General features: G+C 40.9%; 1 protein-coding gene across 1 annotated transcript in view; it reads left to right on the plus strand.

The window, feature by feature from the left end:
• Positions 1-22,120, plus strand: part of LOC131689882 (roundabout homolog 2-like) — a 35,548-nt gene extending 13,428 nt beyond the window's left edge. Inside the window, exons 2-6 of the mRNA XM_058975236.1 lie at positions 17,175-17,361; positions 17,428-19,114; positions 19,183-19,324; positions 19,389-19,440; positions 19,554-22,120. Of these exons, the coding sequence (XP_058831219.1) occupies positions 17,175-17,361; positions 17,428-19,114; positions 19,183-19,324; positions 19,389-19,440; positions 19,554-20,700 (3,215 nt within the window). The 3' untranslated portion in view covers positions 20,701-22,120. The remainder of the gene's footprint in view (positions 1-17,174; positions 17,362-17,427; positions 19,115-19,182; positions 19,325-19,388; positions 19,441-19,553) is intronic.
• The last annotated feature ends 547 nt before the right edge of the window (positions 22,121-22,667 follow it).

Consider the following 22,667-nt stretch of genomic DNA (forward strand, 5'->3'; position numbering starts at 1 on the left):
TTTCCAATGCTTGATATTATAGAACAATCGTTATACTGACGATTGATATATATGTTTCACAAGGGACACCACAAATAGAAACACATCCAGGTGGGCACCCTACAAACCTCGAAACATGTGCGCTCCCGTATTCCTCCTCCATCTCGATCAATATTTGCTGTGTCTCTTGTTCTACGCTTCTAGAACGCATCCAGCATTCAGAACGTGAAGAGACCACAGCCGAGAAGAACGTAAAATACGAGAAAAAAAAAGTGCGGTTACTCATCACTGCTAGACTTGCTCGAGTAGAGACGTGTGGTTCGATGAAGAGGCCACATTATCCGACGGCCTGATTCTTTGCCAGAACCGAACAAGAAAGACGACAGCCAAAACCGTTCGGACGTACGTATGGGATGATGGGGTAAAATGCACTGCATTTCCATCATGGAAAACTTTGTCTGGACTAGTTTGACGGAAGGATGCAGTTGCTTGTGGTTGATCAATTCCCTTAATATTTTATTGTTGTTCAGTTATTGAATTACTTATCATTCTGTTCTAATAGAGACAAAATGGATCGCAGCTTAATTGACAAGCCTTTGGACAAGAAATGGAACACTGCATATTCTTATGTAAAATTTTGAAAAACATTTCGTCGCGAATAACATTTTGTAGCTAGGATAAGATATTTCATTCGATGATGCATTTTACTCCCCTGCACACGGAGAGTGATACAAACCATACATCATAAATGTTGGCACCATTTTCGGCAATGCAATGTAGGCATAATCTCTCTCTCGCTTTGTGATGCACACCCACTTCACTTTCGTTTCTTGACGCTGCTGCCCGTTTTGTTGGTTATCTCCCTAGTCCCTCTACAAGCGTCATCCCACGGTTGGTGCTCTTGATGCTGCTGCTGCTGGTGTTCAGATGCATACATATGCGGTGTCTGGCCTGGTCTGCTCTTGCAGGCTGCTGGTGACTGCTTTTGATCGCTTGCTTGTCTAGAACAAATTGCTCCTGATGTTGTGTGTTTATGATATGATGAGGAAATTTCAATATTATGAATTTCAGTTCTTCATCTCGGCGTTTGTTTATTCGTTGGAAGAGAGGTCATAACGAGGAGTGTTGATAGCGACTAGTAAAGGGAGGAACGGCCTTTCAGTATATGTTATGGGACATGTCATGCACTTATAATAACTACAGGAGGGTAGGTCAAGGTGTTTATTGAACTTGGGAAAGTCTGTTTCAATTGAAAATATTTCATTTGACACTAGCAAATAAATTAGGTCCACTTGGCATCATTATAAAGCCTGTACTCGCCATTGCTGCTGGATGTATGTAATATCGTGTGGATTCAAAATATTCGACATGAAAGTTGCAGCGAAAAAAAAACCTGCTCAGCTTTCGCAATATTCACAAAAATGGAGTTGCCCATTGAATACATTGTTATATGCAGCGTTTTCATGCACACGGAATGACAGGAATTGCTATTGCGATAAAAACTAACCTATCTATAAACGATATGCAAAAACTCTTTAACCCATTTATGCCCAAGTTGTTTGTGGACAACAACGTTTTTAAACAGCTGTAACTTTGCTCTCTAAAACAAGTAAGGCTAATAAACGTGACTATTGCTTTTCATTTGATTACTAAAAATTACAAGGATCAGCTCTAGAACTGAAGTTATTGCAATTAGTCTGATTGGATTCCAATGGAGCAGTGCTGCCAGGGACAGTTTACGTTGACGACGAACAATGATTTTTTTCATATATCTTCGTTATTGTTCAATATTATTGAACACTGATAAAACTTATCAATTTATAGTGTCTTTGGCTACGTTTTCCACGTAAGTGGACTATTGTAAATATTCTAGGAGAATTGTATTGAGCTTTAAAAGATAAAAATTGAGCAGCTTCTATCACTGCGAGGGAAGCACCTATGTTTATAAAAAAAAGCTTTTCGTATTTCTTGACCCCACCGTTTTCAAGGAAAAATAGTTTTGAAATCCTACGTGCACTAGATAAAAGTTGGGCATGAAAGGGTTAAATTCACATTGCAGATTGATGAGACCTGTCTTATAACAACAATTGTGTTCATAATTCGCAATTGAACATTATTTATTTTATAAAATGTATTATGAATTATTCATTATTTTGCAGAATGTGGATGCATAGTCCAGGAAGGGTTCATGAATGTTGGGGCAGGAAGTATAATGACAGAGTGCCCATGAAAAATGGCATAGCTGCTCAAAGTTCGATGGTTTGAATTAAATATCAAATATCAGTCATTCTGTCAACGCCGCCTGTGTGCCAATAGATTTTTAGAATTATATGTTTGGATAAATTATTCTAAAGTATTTGTTTATTCCCTCCCCTAGGTTGATGAGTTTGACGGTATTTCAAACATTAAGCACATTTCGTGCATCTGACAATTGCTTTTAGATGGTTATTGCATTACGCTTCGATAGCGATGTGTCCAGGAGACCGAGAGGGCTTATGGGCCTTTTTTATGTTTTGTGTTCTTTCATACCTTGTACTATCGTCTGAGTATCTGTGACAGCTGAGTCAGGGAATGGATACAGAACTGTCGTATATATTGGATTCACTGGTCACTTTTTTCCCGTGTTCCATTCGAGCATTCGATTCGATTTATTCGGGAAGCTCGAATTAAATAAATTAAGGTACGATCAATTTACCGACGCACTTGAATCATCTATTCGCGGTCAGTACAGTATGACAAAATGCTAATAGAATGCAATTGTCATTAATAGTAAAGTAATATCATTTGCTGGCATTTAGACGAGTTCAAGTAGTTTGACTGCATGTTACATGTGTTCTTTTCTTCTACTTCATTAATCTGTTTTTGTTGTGCTTCTATTAGTTTGCTTTTCTACTACTAATTGGACTACCAAAAATAATATCGGTCAATTTATACGCTTGTACTTAATCTCTTGTCATATCTTTATTTTCATTCGACGTGCTATGTTTTCTTTTTTACTATATCTTAAATTAGATTCATGCAAACACTAACACAATCAATTGCATATTCTCTCATATACACTCACAATCTTTTTCATTCCAAACGTACAAACGCCCGTGATTTTCGCGATAACACAAACTTGGTCACATAAGCGAAATTCTATAGTAATCATCCACTCATACTTACGCCCTCAAGCTCGTTTACATTTAAACACCCCCGTTATTAAATGGACCTTTTGGCACTTATAAATTTTCAAACGCATTATTAAGAATTACCCCTTCTTCGCGCGAATCGGTTACGTCCAGAAGTCCCTACCCTCGGTCCTGGTAGCATACACTCATTCCTTCAGCTAGACCAATGAAAATGTCGCTCATATATACTGGACAACATGACGAAATAACCGAGGGGATACTTTCTTTTTGTATTTGAATCGTACACTGAAAAGTAAGCATCAGATTCACGGTCCGCGTGATCATTCAAGAACACACGCAAATATACGAATGGCCACACGGTTTCAAAAGCGAATTTATCCACGAGAAGTTACATGCCCGCTAACAGACGCGATAAACAGGTTAACATACAAACGCTCAAGTCTCGTCTTCACACAACTACGCCCGCCATTTCACAAACATGAGAACACCCTAGTGATTCAGTAAACTTTTTTTTCTTCGAAACCAGGTGGAACAGTTATAGTTAAGTCAGTCCTGGTACGGGTCAGGTGGATAGTTTGTGTAATGGCTGAGCTGGTCCATGCGGACGACATGCACTCCATAGGAGAAGAAGGGATGATGGACGGGGAAGGGTATGAAAGGTTTGTTGAGCGTAATGTTAAGTCATTTAGTATGTCCGACCATAAGTGAGTACAGTGCTTATCTGTCTGGTTTAGCGTGGGTGTTTACTTATTGTGTAATAGTGTGATCGCTAAAGGCTCGAGCATTTGAATGCTAGCGTGTCGCTAACTTTGCGTGCATAAAGTCTATTTTAGATTCGCATATTCACTTGTATTCTTGAACGATCGCGCGTGGACCTGAATCTGATAATTAATTTTTAGTGTATGGTAGAGGGGCGTGTTGTCTGATGAATATGAGCATCATTGTTGATTGGTCCAACTGGAGGCATGAGTCCAAGCTGATCGAGAGTAGAGAATTCCGAACGTAGCCGGTCTATGATCACGCGAGTGGTGGGTTAATTCTTGAGACCGCGGTTGAAAAGTTATAGATGCTGAAATGTTAACTTAAGTAGGGGGGGGGGGGGGGGGGCGGCTGTTTTAATGTTAGCGAAATTGTGAGTGTATATGGGAGAATATACAATTGATTGTGTTAGTGAGTATTAGTATGAACCTAACTTAAGATATAGTAATAAAAGGAAAAATGACATGCCGAATGTTTCTTTTTTTAGGTCACTAACCGTGCATTGAAGAATGCCCAAAAACTCTGAACTAGGCCCCGTCGACTAGTCTGTCGGGCATTTGGAGGTTCACTATCGAGATCGGGATTGTTAATTTACAAGTGCTAAACCATCCACTAAGCCACCGGGGTGTTATGCTTTTAACGAGATCGTGGGTGTGGTCGTGCGTGGATGATCGCGAAGGACTCGAGCGTTTGTATGTGGACTTTTTGTCGCGTGTGCTAGTATGTATGTAACTTCGCGTGGACACGTTATTTTTATAAGCGTGTGGCCATTCGCATGTTCGCGTATTCTTCAATGATGGCGCGTGGACGTCTTGTCTAGTTTTTATTTCTATTGGTTCAACTAAAGGCATGAATTTGGGCTGCTAGAATCAAGGGCAGAGACTTCCGGATGTGACCGATTCATAATTGCGCGAGCTTAGGTTCTTAGGTTCCAACGTTCACCTAATCAATCGGGGTGTTTAAATATTGGCGAGATCGCGGGCGTTCGTATTTGTGACCAGGTTTGTGATGCCACGTTTGTACCTTTGGAATGAGAGATTGTTAGTGTATATGAGAGAATAAGCAATTTGTATTAGTGAGTGTTATCTTGGATCTAATTGAAAATATAGCAACAAAAGAAGGGTACCTGCAGAGAAAATTGGGCCCTTAACCCACATTGTATATTATTTGACCATGGCAGTGGATAATAAAGGTCGCCAAGTTAAGTCCTAAAATTGATCACAATGTAGCTTAACTAAAAAGAAAACAATCGTATCCCAAGTTTCTGTGATATAATCACTGTAATACTGCTTTGGTGGAAAAGCCCCCGGACGACATCAAGGTACAATATCATGCCGAGGGATGAGAACACCCCAGTGATTCAGTAAACGTTTTAGCATTTAAAAACTGCTAAACGCGATTTTAGAAGCGAAGCTGCAAACACGTGTTCGCGCGGTCATGAATCGGTCACATGCGAATATGTCCAGTATAATAGGTCGATGCCTTCAGTTGAACCAGTTAAAAATGACGCTCATATGAAATAAACAACACATTTCATTCTGACATGAACTGTAATGATATGGGGAATCTTACTTTCTTCTAGCATTCGGCACGTTTGCATACAAACGCTTAAGAGTTTCGTGATCATTCACGCACACCAATACCAGCGGTCTCGCAAGCAAAACACTTCGATGATTAGGAGGATTTTTTAGTTCTAATAAACCCACAAACGAGATCACAAGCACGAACCTTTAAACGCCCGTGCTCACACGATAATACATCGGTCACGTCCGGAAATCTCTGCCTTTAGTCCTAGCAGGGTAGGTCCATGCTTTCATTTGAATCAATCAGAAAAAAATGACGTTCATATCCATTAGACAACATGTTCTGTGGCGATATGACCGGAAACTCTGGTGATATGGGAGTACTAACTCTCTTCTAGCATTTGAACCATGGTCCGTGCGATCATCCAAGAACTCACCCGAATATGGAATTTATACACGCGAAGTTACATACACGCTAGCACACGCGACATACAAACGCCTATGCGACATACAAGCGCCCACGCGGTCTAAAACGTTAACTTACAAACGCTCGAGCCGTTCGCGATGGTACACAAAAAGGAATATGAAATCGCGATCATCCATGCACAACCACGCCCAATATTTCGAAAACACCCCAATGATTTAGTGATCGATATAGCACAAATAATTTGATTAAGATGTCGCAAGCGCGAACAAATTAACACTCATTTCCACGCGATCGTAAAGTTCCTACGCCCGCATATCTGCGCCGTACTCTTAATATCGCAATTAGAGTTACGGCCCGCTGTAATTGGCCTTAGACAGGTTTTTAGTGGGTGGTATTTTCCATCTCGTCTGAAATTGTAGTGAATGATTCTGACGGAGAGTCCTTCCGAGAACCTCTGCAGCTTCAGTAGGATAATTTTCATAAAATGATATGTCCATATGAATTATTCAAAAGCATTTGTTTATTCAATAGGTTCAAAATAGGTTGCCTGAAGCCACCTTTCGTGGGCTGGCGTGATATTTCTGTTATTTTAAAATTTGAACAAGATATTCGAAATTGCTTTCACTAATGACTACGTACGAGTTTATTTTTTACTTGAATAATTTTTACCTAATTAAGAATTTTGTCTCGATTTTAATTACTTTTTCGGCGTTTTTGCCTTTCTCATATAAAAGTTGGGTAGTTTTTGTTGAATTTTGTTTATTTTTTTAATTTTCCCTAAACTCTTGTGAGTGAACTAGAGATATAGAGAAAAGCTCATATTTGGCATACGATTTGTAGAGCTAATTGCCACTTCATTTAGCAGTGTTCCGAAAAAAGTTGCCGGTCTAATGGACACACTCCAAAAATGTACATTTTAACCGAGACCCGGAAGGCCGTGTGTACAATTCAGTCATATACCGATTGAGTTCGTCTAGATAGGAAAATGTCTATGTATATTAGACCTCTCCACATTTTGAAAAAGTGTTGAAATATACATGGGTCAGCTCAAATTTTTGTTCTAGGTGTGAATTTAAGAACTTTTGCCAAAAATGGCTTAATTTGGACGTGATTTAGAGGTGTCTCCAATCAAAAATTGTGTTTTTGCTATGTTTCCATAGTAAGATCACTTACACTCTGATTTGATCGGCCCTACATGCCCACATATCACCAAAGGTTGTTCCTTACACATATCTTAACATGTTTTAATCACAATAGAAAATTTGTTAACTGGATTTTTGTATAGAAAAGAATACCAAAACCAAGAAAAAATACTACTAATTTTCCTTGGTTTTGATACACTTTTCTATTGCGATTGGAGCTATGTTCACCAGTTAAAACATGTTAAAATATGTGTAAGGAACAACCTTTGATGATATGTAGGCATGTAGGGCTGATCAAATCAGAGTGTAAGTGATCTTCCTATGGAAACATAGCAAAAACAGGATTTTTGATTGGAGACACCTCTAAATCATATCCAAATTAAGCCATTTTTGGCGAAGGTTTTTAAATTCACACCTAGAACAAAAATTTGAGCTGACCCATGTATATTTCAACACTTTTTCAAAATATGGAGAGGTCTAATGTTTATGTATGTGTGTGTCATTTAAACTCACGGAAGTTTCTCAGAAATGGTTGAATCGATTTACACAAACTTTGTTTCAAATGAAACGCATAACGCTCCCATAAGCCTCTATTGAATTTTTAGTTGATCGGGGTTCCAGTTCCGGAGTTTCGGGTTGAAGAGTACGGTCACACAGCAAATTTTCATATAAACTGTCACCGCCATGATATCCAAATGATACAATACATTTTAAAATAGATGCAACATTATTTGGATTCGCACATCTAGATCACTGATGACTAACCAAAGATTACTTGAATATATTGTCCATTATCGACGGCAAAATCCAGAATTTAAATAAACGTCTGTTCTTTATTCATGATGGAACCGATTTTCAAAAATGAAATGCACCCCTATGTGCCTTTCGAGTTGAACCAGAGCACGAAACATTTACCATGAAAATCTGAGCAATAGTTTGACCTATTAATAGAAGATCAAGTTGTGCTGGTTCACGCTTCTTAGAAAATACAACTAGCTCAGTTTCCTCCGGAGAGAATTCGATACCCAGCATAATAGCCTTAATAGACAAATTGTCCAAGTTCCAAGGGTTTAGACATGATCTCATGTGCTTTTCAGACAACAAATTCAGAAAAAAACTTGTTCAAAGTAATTGAAATACCATGCTGGTGCAGCTTCTCAGAGAGTATGTTGTAACTGCTTCAAAACCCCCCTTGATGTCCAAGTAAACTGACGCCGTTTACTCTTTACGACAATAGGCCATTTGAACTTTTGTTTAAAACAACGCAAGGCAATCTTTCGTCCCTTTGCCTTTGAGGAAACTAAATTGTATATCTGATAATAAGCCATTTGCTTCGACCCAATTGTTGGGTTGGAATAGGATCATTTCCTCGTGCAACTTCCACACGCAAGACAGCAATTCAATTGGTCGATACGAACTGTGATTGGCTGGTTTTTGGTGTCTTCGCCAACACTCATTTCTCTCCAATCGTGTAGGACTATATAACCCTCTAGAAACTTACTAAATAAATTCAACAAGCAAACCTTTGTCAGAGTCTGGTAGATTCTTCTACAAGTTGAATTTGAATCTGTTTAGCCCTGAGCTTTTTTTGTCACATGATAAGAGAGCAAGTAAAACCTCCACCATCGAAAGGGATGTTTCGTTCACGGTATCATGAGAGGATGCAGCGCGTTAGGTTTTGTATGCCGGGGCGAAAACAGGAGAAACCTTCTTGGCAAAATCTAATATCCGAAGGTTTGAATATTCCTTGCTTTCATGTAATTCTGATTCTTGGCCACTTGCTCGTAGAATTGTGATAACCGAATCGATCAAATGGGTGATTGAAAGTTTTGCTCCGGAAAAAGATGGAATCATTCCAGTTCAACTTCATAGAGGATATGAACACTTCAAGCATATTTTGCAAAAGGATACATTCCGTTAGCGTGGCGGGATATAACTAAAATCCATTCCCAAAGGTGGTTGTGTCACTTATGAGGCGACAAAGAGCTTTAGAGCGATCAGTCTGACCTCCTTCCTTCTCCAATCAGTAGAATGTTTAATCGACCACTACCTCCGGAATGTTAGCTTGGGAGAGAACCCACTGCATGCAATGCAACATGCATATCAGTGGAGGAAGTCTACACAATTTTTCTCGATATTGAAGGTGCTTTTGACAACGTGTCTTTCGAATCCATTTTGGATGCAGCACGAGGTCATGGATTACCTTCATATATCACGAACTGGATACACGCAATGCTTAACAAACGACATCTGTGCTCATTATTAACCCTTGTGAAGGCAAGCTAAAATCCTAACGCTAAAAGGCAAGCCGGGCCTCTAAGGCCAGGTAATATTTCATACCCTCCCACAGCAATAGCATGAAAAATTCAAAACATATTGACCAATTTTATTCAGAAATACAAACTTTTCGAGTGCTTGAATGATTTCTCTACTGGAATTGATTGGCAATGTAGAATACTCACCCTTGGGATTAGCTAGAGTAAGCATCGGATGAAGCCAAAAGCTAAAATATGTAAATAAATAATTACCACTTTTCGAATGTGTCGAGCAATATCTTGTTTCACCACAGGTTAAAAATGGAGAGCTTTGTCCTTGGAAAACGTTCGTTTACTCCATTTTCTGGCAAGAAAAAAATAAATATTTGGCAATTTGCAACTTTGCTCTTCAAAACGCATGTCTCAAACTTCTGTACTGCCCTTGAACATATATTTGTCCCGTTTTCTATAAGACTTCCTATCTATATACGACTGATTTCCGATCATAGGTGGTGTAACTTTGTCAAATCAGAATACGCTGAGATGACAACTTCGTGTGCTAGTATATTGACATTATATTACCCAAACTCTATGAATCCACAGCTTGCTTCGACGCTATGTAATAATACGGCATGGCAAAAACTGTTATTCTGCCATACAGACCACAAAAATGGCAACTCTGTTCTTGAATAAGGCTTTTCACACAGAAAATTCTTCAGATATATATTTCATTGAAGAAAAATTGTGAGGTTCTACGTGAACCAAACATTTGTTACAATGATATAACTTCATGAGTATGCGTCAGATCGGCACAAAAATTAACTTTTTTCGGAACACCACTCAATCGAATGGTAATTGGTTCCAGACGTCCCATTCCAAATACAAACTTGTGCGTGTGCTTCTGGTTTAATCACAAGAATTTTTAAATTTGTATGCAAAAATATATGAAATATCGGCAATGGAAATAATTATCTTATGTAACCTAAAAACCACAGATATATAGCTGAAGATGAAAGGATTAACATTGCAGAAGACTGCAAATTGATCCGACTTTGATATTGTAATATAAAATTGAATGCTGCCTCTCTTTCTCGCACATGTTTAGAATAGGACATTTTCAAAAATTCTTCTAGTCTTCGAACTTAAATAACTTTGTCCGGTAACCTCCAATAATTACGCAACTTTCAACAAGGTTGTTCGTTATTAACCCATTCATGCCCATGTTGTTTGAGGACAACAACGTTTTAAAACAGCCATAACTTTTGATTGAGGCAAGATTTGCTCACAAAAACAAGTAAGGCTAATAAATGTGACTATTGCCTTTCATTTGAGTATTAACAGTTACAAGGATCAGCTCTAGAACTGAAGTTATTGCCATTAGTCTGATTGGATTCCGACGGAGCAGTGATGGCAGGGACAGTTTACGTTGATGACGGAAAATAATTTTTTCATATATCTTCCTTATATTGCAATATTATTGAAAACTGATAAATCTTATCAATTTAGACTGTCTTCCGCTACGTTTTCCACGCAATTAGACTATTTTAAATATTCTTGGAGAATTGTATTGAGCATTCGAAGGTAAAAATTGAGCAGCTTGCAACACTGCGAGGGAAGCACCTATCTTTTTGAAAAAAGGCTTTTCGTGTTTCTCACTGTTTTCAAGGGAAAATAGTTTTGAAACTCTACCTGAACTAGAAAAAAGTTGGGCATGAAAGGGTTAAAAAAGCTACACCACCTGAAGTTTTGAGGTAGGCAGAGTAACTGTGGGAATTTTTATTGAATTTTGATTTTTTGTATCCGATTTTCCATATATTTCACCATAGAAATTACAAAAATCCTGTGAGTGAGCTAGAGCTATAAGAAAAAGCTCATAAGTGGAATACGGTTTGTAGAGCTAGTTAACACTTGATTTAGTAGTGTTCCGAAACAAGTTCAAAAAAGTAGCCGGTCTAGTATGCGTGCACAGTTATGGGTGCATTGGAAAGCGTTTACGTGAGAAACATTACATGACACAAATAAATGGTAAATGTGTTTTAACTTAATCGAAGATAAGTTCGTCAAAGCTTAGGAAATATTTATAAAAACTGAAAAGAATTCATCAAGATTGATTTTTGGATGCAAATATACGAACCAGGAATATTAATTACATTACCAGCATGCAGAGTTGCTGTCGGAATACCTAGCGGGCCTGTTAAGCCCCCTTGCCTTGTTGTGCTTGTAAAAAGTTTATACGAATCTCTGAAGCACACCATTTGTGATATTTCCGTAATATCTTACTGTTTCAATTAATTTCAGCGTCAGTTAATGGAATTTCCATGATCAAGCTCTTACTGCATGCATAACGCTTTGTGACTAAGAAATCGATAGTCGCCGGGCCTGGAAGACCTGCGTGCCTTTTTGAGGGTTAAGATAAGTAGAGATAAGGAAACTGATTGTCTGCGGATGTCCTCAAGGCGGTATGCTGTCACCACTTCTATGGAACCTTGTCGCCGAAGGCTTGTTGAGGAAACTTAATGAGCTTGGGTTTCTGATATACGGTTTCACCGATGCTTATCATACAATGATCACCGGTATTTGCAATAACACATTTTTTGATTTGATGCAGCAAGCCTTATGTGTTGTTGAGCAATGGTGTCTTCATGTTTGATTATCAGTTAAGCAACCGGAACTCGTTCGTTGCAATTCTTTGACCCTGAATCAAGGAAGCTTGCATGGCTTCTGCCAATGTAGACGGGTTACCGGCAAATCTTGGGGACTCAAACCCAGGCAAATTCAGTGGATCTACACAACAATTGTTTGACCAATACTTGCATACGGATGCCTTGTTTGGTGGCAAAAGGGAAAAGTCATGAGAACCCAATTAAAATTAAACCTTCTTCAGAGGATGGTCTTGGTGACGATGACTGGTACGTTTTCGACAACACATACTGCTGCTCTAGAGGCACTCATGGACATAAAACCGCTGTATGTATTATGTATGTGTTTCTGAAATAAGAAGCACTTTCTTGTGCATTCCGTTTTAAAGTTACTGGGCTTTGGAACAGTATCCCCAATACTGTGGCCCCAAATGGGTACTTGGGATGAGTATGCACTTGCTCCCAGTAACTACACTCACATGTAGTTTTCCTTTGAAACTTTCAATGTCAGAATTTCTCCTCGCGAAGAATGGCTGTCTGGCAGGATAGAGCAACAACTTGATGAACACATAGTTTGTTATACTGACGGTCCTTTGTTGAAGGACCGAGTCGGTGCCGATGTCTATTGTCGTGAAATGAGATTAAACTACTCTCATTCGCTTGGTAGATACTGTACCGTATTACAAACAGAAATCTATGCGATTCTGTGTGGTGTACAATCGGCACTGCAACAGGGAGTTTGCAGTAAAAGAATCTATTTTTGCTCTGACAGTCAGGCTGCCCTGAAAGGACAGACAAATTCGAGATCGAAATTAGTAATCGCATGTCGGACTCAACTCGGAGAACTTAGCATTTCAAATGCGATCTTACCTCCATGGGTACCCGGTCATTCCGGTATTACTGGAAATTAATGGGCGTACGAATTGGCTGGAGTGGGCGCTGCGACTGACTTCGTTGGTCCAGAATCAGTTTTACCATTGTCGGTAAGTTGGATAAAGCACAAGATTTGCTCTCCGGAAGTCGCACTTATGGCCACTTACGAGCAACCGCTGGTGTCCTAAGACGATTTCGCTAGATTTTCAGGGTAGCGTGCACTCAGTGCACTAGCGCAACCTCCGGAAGGTTAAACAAATACTTTTCTGCCGGATTTGAGTCCGAAAATGTCAAAGAATTTGTTGCATTTTTTCAAGTACAATTGCAGTATTCTGGTCAGGACACTGATTGGACATTACAAACAGAGTCGGAAAATGTTTTTTTTTTTTTCATTTGCCGAAATCAGGCGAAACTGACGAAAGAACGAAGCTTCTTTCCATACCACTAGCACTTTGCGAAATCGAAAATGAGACAACGGGCTAGGACAAAGCAAGCATGTAGCAGAGCGTTTTCATTATTCTCTCCGCATGCTGGTTTTCGCTTTGAGATTCATAATAATATTGGTAACTTCGATATTGACCTTATTGCTGGGGAAACGAAAATACACTAGCAATGATATTTATTTGTCGATCCTCAATTCTGTAGATTTGCGAGCTAATGATGGTATTGTAAGCCTGATCGGTGTGCATATTTCTCATTTTAACTATGTTCTAGTTGCATTATTAGATGCACATTGCATTAATTTCATTTAATGAATGATAATCGCAAATTACTGACCATGCATCAAAACGAAATTGAAATTCGGATTGTCATAGGAAAACGAAAGTCGCTGCTGCTGCTACTCGTTTTCGTAGAATCGAGAGAGGAGGGGACATCGCCTTTATTGTTTTATTTTTTCATGCATTTAGCGACGAAAGAGGCAAGGAAAGGACGAAGATGAATTCTCTGAATTTCGTCGTTCATTGAATAGGTATGAGAATTTTAGGCTCTGATTACAAACTCAATTATCACATGACTACTATTAAGCATGGTGAGTATTATTCGTGTGATCTTTGTGAATCCGATTACGGAACTTTATATCATTTGACATGTAACTGCTCTGCAATTGCGTATCCGGATTCTTGGTTCTCCATACATAGATGAACCTATGTACAGAAAGCTGAAACTCGAGGATATGCTATTGAGCCGTATTTGAATGACGATATCTCTTCGGGAGTGTTGTCGTTCTGTTATCTCAATATCACCTAGGGGGTGTTGATATATCCGTTCAACGAGAAGTGTTTTTTTTATTCCCTTGGGAGTTTACTTCCGTATTGTCTATGTTCTCCGTGTCGTTATTTTCCTTATCCCTAACCTTACCACTTCCCCAATCCCCAATGAAAAGACAAATCACGGCAGGGCATAAATCTCCGATCAACACGGGGAACGTGCCATTTGAGCCAGTCGCTACTGATTCCTGATAGTACTGTTTTGGTTTCGTATACTTCGGGCCGTAGTCCAAAGCGTGTTTTTATCGTTAATCAGTCAACGAACCAACGCCAATCACCATGCTTCTTGGCTTTCATCAAACTCTTCATTCTAACGTCGCGTGCTGTTGATAGATAGCGAGTAACCCGTCATTCCGGAAGGTCTTATAAGCGCCGGTTTTCTCTGCGTATTGCGTATTGGGTATTCGTGCCTGGTGCTCGTGTCGTGTGAGTTTGAATCACTATATTTAGAATCAAGTCGGACAAAAACTTGTATTCTTCCTTCGGAGAAAATACCTGTGCGAAGTAGATAATTTATGATATCGCATGGGTACTTAGAGTTGATAGTTTGGGATGGGATGTCAAATTGAAGTTTTCGCAAAGATCGTCGATTAGGGTACATCGCTTATCAACATGAGATTTAAAGTGTGTGTGTGTGTGTGTGTGTATACAATTCATCTCCCACTGACCGGCAGTGCTTTTATGGAAGAAAAATGTTTGCATTTATTTAACACTACATTCGTTTTTATGAACACATGCAAACATGTTTAGCCCTGGAGATGAAAGGTGATATCTCTAAAGTAAATCCAACGACACATTTCAAGAATGTCTGTTCATACACGTAGGGGAGAGAGGGTAACAATGAAACACATTTTTTCTACAATTTAATGTTGATGATAATACATGTTATTTGTGTAACCAAAAGTGATACATAGTGCCACTCTGTTGTTAACTAATACATATATTTTTTCCAGCTGGTAAAATTCACGGGAAATAAATTTTTTTGGATAATAAACAGTCGGTGGTAAAATGTATCAGTGTGCCCCATGGGTAGGAACTATGAAACACGATGTCGTCTATAGTGAAATATTCTACTTATAAATTTTATTCTCTTGTTTTGACGAAGAATGATGCTAACGCTTTGAAATCAAGTTATATTGAGGCGAAAATCGTTTGTTTACGAAAGAATCCACTATATCATCGCGTAACATCGAACCACCATATATACATATTAGCTGCAATCCTGAAATAAGAGACAATTTCTACAAAACTTGCCCAAATTTACTAATTTTGCACTATATGAGTAGTATTTACTGTGGAAAATCGGAACCCATTCACATTTTGAGACAGACCACAAAAACAAACAAAAAATCACTGTTCCCCATACGCCATCGTTTCACAGTTACCCAATGGGTCTATTCATGAAAATTGTGAAATTACACAGAACCATGAGAAGTTACCAAAAAACTTTGTCCGCGACAAATATTGAGCATAAAATTTGCTATAAATAGCAATAGACTAAACATTTATTCAATGAATAGTAACTCACAAAGATGGAATAATGTTTTTCATTGCAAATTTACTCTGGCTATCACAAAACAAACAAATATCTATTAAAAGAGATAGAGTTATCAGATCTCTTCCAAAATATAGCAACACGTGTAAAGAATTAGAAATCGTGAAATATGAGGGAATGAGACGATTCTGATCATGCATTATGATTTTATTGCGAATGTTTCATAGTTCCTGCTGATCCACTGTTACCCTCTCTCCCCTACATTCCGAGGTCGCTTTCATATACAATAAGCCCCGCACGAATACATCCACGCATCAATTGGATACGTGCAGTGCATTCACACTTCCAGAATGAAAAAATACATTTTCGATTCCGGCACGTATTTAGTATAAGTAAAATATTGGCTTTTATATGAGCAATAATACAATTTAAAACGATCTCACCAATGTTTGTTATTCCACCACTCTTCAACTTCTTTTCCCTTGTTGCTATTATAAAGCTTACGCCTAATTCACCGACTGAAAGTCGCCTCTTGTGGAATGCTTCACGAGATATGGTCCCCTGGACTATCATTACAATCACTATATTTTTACGACATATCATTTTATCAAAAGCAAATTCCCACGACCGCTAGTTCAGTGCTACGCCACCCGGCAACAAACTGATAGATTAATTTATTCATCATTAGACGCAGACGTATTCTCGAATTGACCTGATACATTACACGCCGCATTATTCCAACATTTCCGTGTTATATTTTATTAGTTTCCTTGAAAACAGTCAAATAAATTCACATGGCGACAATGAAATAAATTATTATTTTTCACACACGAAGCAAAGAAAAAATGTCATCCGTCATCGTCGCCTACTGCGATGCACTATCATCATGAGATTCAAAGTCTCCTAACACTAGTTGCAGGGATTGCAGGGATTCTATGATGTCATAGAGGCGTCGGTGTAAAACCGCGGTTTTTTTTAAAGGAATCTATGCAAAGGTCCTTCCTTCTATTTTTACTTGACAAACGACAACTTCAATGTCTGTTATCAAGGGAAGGTTCATTCTGTAGAAGGAGTACTTTTTGATTTCGTAGGAGATTTCTCGACCCATACGAATAATATTAAAATCGAGGATGTTAAGCACAATATCGGACATTTACCAAGTTTCACATGGTGCAAATGAATCACATCTCAAACTATTTATTAAATTTTTTAAAAAACGATTTGCGGGATCAATTCCTTGACCTCGTTCAATGTATTAGCTAACAACTGACTTTTAAGAGGATCAGTAACTTAAATTCGTCTAATATTGGTACCCCTATACTTCCCCTAAGTGAATCATTATGATCGTTTGACTACAATTGCTACAATATTAAACAGTTGTAGCGGAAAGACCCATTGCTGCCATTCGATCATCGACCGGCATAAAAAGCGACACTGACGTAGAGCAAAAAAAAAGAGATCAACCAACAGCCAGCCACCAAATTGGCGCCAGTTAGACACTAAATCCAAACGGTTCACACAACATATGCGAACACCTAAAAGCTGATCACGAATGATATATTGTGTAAGCTAAGCACAGAAGCTCAGATTTGAAAACGATTTTTCTTCGAACTCTGGATGAATTTAAAAAACTATACTCCTAGAATAATTCCAATCAATAAATGTTTTTCGTTCAATTTTCAGCCCAACTGCGACCGCGGATATTGGAACACCCGGCAGATGCTGTGGCGGCCAAAGAGGAGCCACTGACACTTAACTGCAAGGCAGCCGGTCGACCGCCACCGGAAATCACCTGGTACCACAATGGATCCCCTCTTGGACCGTCCGATCGGCGGGTGATCCTACCCGAGGGATCGCTATTCTTCCTGAAGTATGTTCGACTAGCACCAATATCGGAAGCAAAGTGTTGTCACTAATGTTTCTATTTAACTTTCAGAGTGATGCAGAACAAACGTGAGCAGGACGCCGGGGTGTATCACTGCGAGGCGCAGAATTCGGCCGGCGTAGCATCCAGTCGGAATGCGACGCTACAGATTGCCATGTTGAAGGATGATTTCCGGGCGATGCCAAAGGACACCGTTGCGCTAGTTGGTGGTCCTGTGATTCTAAATTGTACACCGCCACGCGGTATTCCGGAACCATCGGTGCTGTGGATAAAGGATGGTAAACTGTTGGATATCAGCGGAAAGCGGTTATCCATGGTGGATTCCGGAAGTTTGATGATATCGGAGATACAACCGAACGATACGGGAAAGTATGAATGTTCGGCACAAAGCATGGCCGGAACGAAGACTACGCCACCGGCGTATTTGAAGGTGCTAGCACCGCCGACAATAGTGAAGAGTCCCCACGACACGGAGGTGTTGGAAGGGGAAGGATTTGATCTTCCATGTGAGTTGGCCGGGGATCCAAAGCCGGTGGTGACTTGGCGCAAGGAAAGCGGTCGTTTACCCGAGGGAAGATCGCGTAAATTGTTAGACAATACATTGCGGATAGAGGATGCTCGTCAGGATGACGAGGGAAAGTATATATGTGAGGGACACAATGAGGGTGGGAACGTGACTATTTCCGTCTATTTATACGTGTACGAGGCACCGACCTTTATGGAAGCACCCGTAGACGTTGTTATCAGAGAAGGGGAGGGAATTACACTTCCATGTCGGGCCAAGGGTCGACCAACGGTGCGAGTATTCTGGGATCGAATCGATAAACTACATGTGAATAATAGTGGAAGCAAGCCAACAATTCAAATTACGACTACTCCGAAACCAGCGGAGAAATCTAAACGAAGTGTTCTGTTGGGAACGACGGAGAACCACGTGCGATCATTCGCTCCAGAATCAATCGGAAATTGGTCAATTAAAATACAACCGGTTTCGGAGAAGCAACTTTTTCAGCTACCGCACGCTTCTCGTATTCAATTGGTTAGAAACAAGCGGGAATCTGTCGAAACAAGCGTAGAACTGGAAGCGATTACCAGCACAATTCCTTCCTTATTGAGCAACAGTATTGTCCAGTTCGAGGACAACGGTGGACTAACGCTGAAAGCTATCAGCAAAGCAGATGAAGGCTGGTATGCTTGCGCTGCTATCAACGAAGCTGGTAGCATTGTGAAGAAAATCTTCATTAAAGTGCTCGATAAGGACGAATCACTGGAGGCTCGTAAGGAACAAATTCATACATACGATCAAAGCCGGTGGGTCAGTGAACAGTTCATCGTGCTGAACAACGTGTTTACTATCTCCGCTAGCTCCATTGGAATCTCGTGGGATGTGACGGACAGTGCGACCAAGATGCCGCTAAGAATGTACTATCGAATCGCTAGCGAACCGATGATCAACTTCCTGTACAACTCCACCTTCGAGAGTCAAATCACGACAAGCAACTTGAAGGAATACACACTGAACGATCTGCGCCCCTTCACGGAGTACGAAATTTTCGCCAGCATCCCCGAGGGACTATCCGGATCGGTTTCGAATATCCGTCGGGGAAAGACACTGGATGGGGCTCCTTCCGCGGCACCCACCGACGTACGAGTTGGAGTGATCAACACGACAGCTGCATTCGTACGGTGGTCTCCGCCGCCAATTCATTTGCTCAACGGGGAGCTGACGGGGTACAAGGTGTGTTTCGCTCTGGTTAAGTGATGTATTTTAATTCATCCAATTGATTTTTTATCTTTAAACTTTAGATTCAAATTAAGTCGAACGCCACAAATAAGGTACTAGGACAAATGGTTTTAAACTCAACTACACAATCGGTGGTAATAAATAGTTTGACACCGGGAGCGATGTACGTGGCGAAGGTGGCTAGCTTGACTGCCGGTGGAATAGGTCAGTGATAGCGAGTGGGGATTAGGTCGTGATGTGTATAGTTATCTATTTCATTGTATTGCAGGTCCTTACAGTGCACCAACGCCCCTTCACATGGATCCACAGAATATTGTCAGGTAATTGGATTCTGTTCTCTTCTTACAATTTACTACTTCGACAACGTATATTTGACGTGAAATTCACCAATAATGACCTAAAACAGCATACTAACTTTTACTTCGATTTTTAGGACGGACCCAACCCCAAGCTATTGGATGTCTTCGTGGATGTCGGGCACGGCACTGGTCATTCTTTGCGTGGGTTTAATTGGAGGAGCGGTCTTCGCAATCTTCTGGACCATACGCAAGAAACAGAGTGTAAAGGCTTCCTACCCGGGACCATCCGTAACAACAATCATACCGGACAAACAGCACACTCTGTGGCTACACGGTAACACCCTTGTGAAGCCATCACACTCGCTGGACCCTCCAAGCACTTCGGAGTACGCTGAACTGACTAACAACACGCAAGGCATGAAAAGTAACAATTGCATTCCACCGGAACCGTACGCAACGGTGACCCTGCAGCGGGGTGGAACCGTTTCGGAAGAACCTTGCATGAAATGTGCCAACAGTCCGGTATCTAGCGAATACAACGCCCCGATGAGGGAACCAATCAACATATCAGATGTACTGCCACCTCCACCAGACCATCCGTACGGCACATATCGTCCTCCCACTAGCATGACCATTCGGACCAATCCGGCTGCGCTATCGCCGCAGATGATGCGCAAGAATCATGGCCCACCTCCAATGCAGAACCGGTGGGATACGATGCCGCCACCTATTCCAAGTTTTCCGCAAAACTGGATTCGTCCACATCACATGAACCCGGCTATGACGATGAACAATGCTGAGATGTACTCGGAGAACGACTACGAAAGCGGATCCGTACTGTACGAACAGTGCTACCGACCGGATCAGATGCCGCCGGTGGTACCACCGCCCAGTAATAGCAGTCATTTTTTCAGCCACGCCGGAGAGCCAACGGAAGAATTCTATCGCCACATGAACATGGAATTCGCCCAAGATATTGGCTTCGAACCGGCCAGTCCACCGGCACCCTGTCCGGAAACTCCGTTCAATAGTAAATATCTAACTGGTGGTGCATCGGATAGCCCCGTCATATCGCGCAAGGTAGGTGTCAACACGAATCCCAGGGGACACCTGCAGAACAGTGTTTCCAACAATAGCAACAATTATAACAGCAGCCAACACAGTGCTGGCCAGAGTTCCGAGAGTGAAAGTGACAACCGGTGGGCCCCGGCTCGGACGAAACGTAGTAGAAGTAGGTCGAAAAGTAGCGATAGGAAGTATAATCGGACTCTTATTCGATAAAAGTCGTAACGACTCTATGCCATAACGAAACGTACCGCTAAACTCTCTATTATACATATTAACAGTAAGGCAAACAAAATTTCATCTTTCTCTAAGTAAGTAACCAAACAAGTAGCCGATCGAAAGCAAAGCAAAGAAAAAAACCAACCCTATCTTTCTTAGTAGCATCAATACCTTATATCTTTAACAAAACAAATGCGAATAACAAAAGTAAAGGAATCCCTATTAGAGCTATGAAATATCTTTCACTCACTCTTTAACTGCTCGATCTGTCTCCCTTCTCCTTGTCGCGCGCTCTCTATCTCTCTAGTGTGTATTTTGGGGGAGAACAGAAGGCTGCGGGAACGGGCAGGTAACCGCTAGGACTTTATTTTCAAGCAAGTAAAATTTGCAGAGTGGAAACATTTGAAGTGGAAGTCGGGGAACCAAAAACAAAAATGACACTCGTCAGAAAACCGCTGTAAATATGATAAGCTTAAGGAGGCTCAAAATAGTAAGTTAAGCAATTATATAGTTATAACCAGATTTTTTTTCACAAACGCGTTGTGCAATGAATGTTGATGTCCACAAGGTGAGGGTCTTGCTCAAACATTGATTGGCTAAACTCTTTATCACTAGAACTTACGTCTCAATCGTTACTAGCTAAAGTACAGCTCGATTGTCAAATATTTTAGAGTATACAAATTCTACAAAATGTGATGTTTGGTTAAATTAACCAACTTTTTAAAGTTGAGTTTTAAACAAAACTGTTGGTCTTTTTTTTTTTTTTTTTTTACAATGGAGAAGACCTTTATGTCCTAGCCCAGTACACGTGCTAACGGTAGGGTCCAATCTACCACACGGGGTGCACTGGGGGCGTGTCGGACTCGAATGGTGACCAGCCATTAATACCGACTAAACTCCATTGGGCTCCGCCATCATTCCTCCCAGGAACTACCTCTCGGTATTACTTCTGGGGGGATGGCTGTACTAAATGTACTCATTCACTCTTACTCACGCGATCATACATCCTGTATGAGGCTTACTTGGGTGCTCTCTCAATCACACTTTGATTCACTCTCAAACACTCCCACATGAGGCTGACTTTTGTGCTCACCTTTTACGTTCCATGCGAGGCTGACTTGTGTGCTCACCTTACTCATTCCTTGCTAGGCTTACTTTTGTGCTCGCCCTACCCATACATGTGAGGCTGACTTGGGTGCTCACCCTATCACCTGATTCACTCTCAATCGTGCCACTCTATTGTACCTTTGTCACTCCCTCTGGCATCCCATGTGGGACATTTTTCTTAGGCCCCCCTTCTGACATACCATGCGAGGCTGACTTTTGTGCTCACCTTTTTCATTCCTTGCTTGCTACCAACCTGTGAGGCTGACTTTTATGCTCACCCTTAACATGCAGTGTGAGACTGACTTGGATGCTCACCCTTTCACTCCTCTGCCACGCCATGAGGCATCGATAGCTTAGTTCCAACATACTACGCTACGACCCTCCCGTCTTGGCATGAGGCAGTCCACTTATACGCCTATACACTCACTCTTCTGTCTTGCTTCGGGGTGGCTGGGTTTACCCCTTACGCGGTTGCCATTCGCTGCGCCAACCTACCTCGGCATGAACAGACCATTCACTCTCTTATTTTGCGCTTGGCCTTTTTCGCTCCAACTAACCAATCACTAGTTAGCCGTGCCCGCCGTCTGTTGCTCGGTTCGCCAGATTACCTGTAGCCTACTGGCAATCTGGATGGTAGCAGCCGAGACTGCGTTCCACTTCTCCACCGTTTGACACATCCGCTGAATAAGGGTATCCGGGGTTGTGTCCCAGCCACAGACGTCAAGCATTGCTCTTCTTTCGACGTCGAACCGATGACATACGAACAGTATGTGCTCGGCAGTTTCATCTACACCTGGGCAGTCCGGGCAGACTGGGACCTCCGCGTGTCCGAACCTGTGGAGGTACTGACGGAAACA

This window comes from Topomyia yanbarensis, chromosome 3, assembly GCF_030247195.1.
Source record: "Topomyia yanbarensis strain Yona2022 chromosome 3, ASM3024719v1, whole genome shotgun sequence".
NCBI lineage: Eukaryota > Metazoa > Arthropoda > Insecta > Diptera > Culicidae > Topomyia > Topomyia yanbarensis.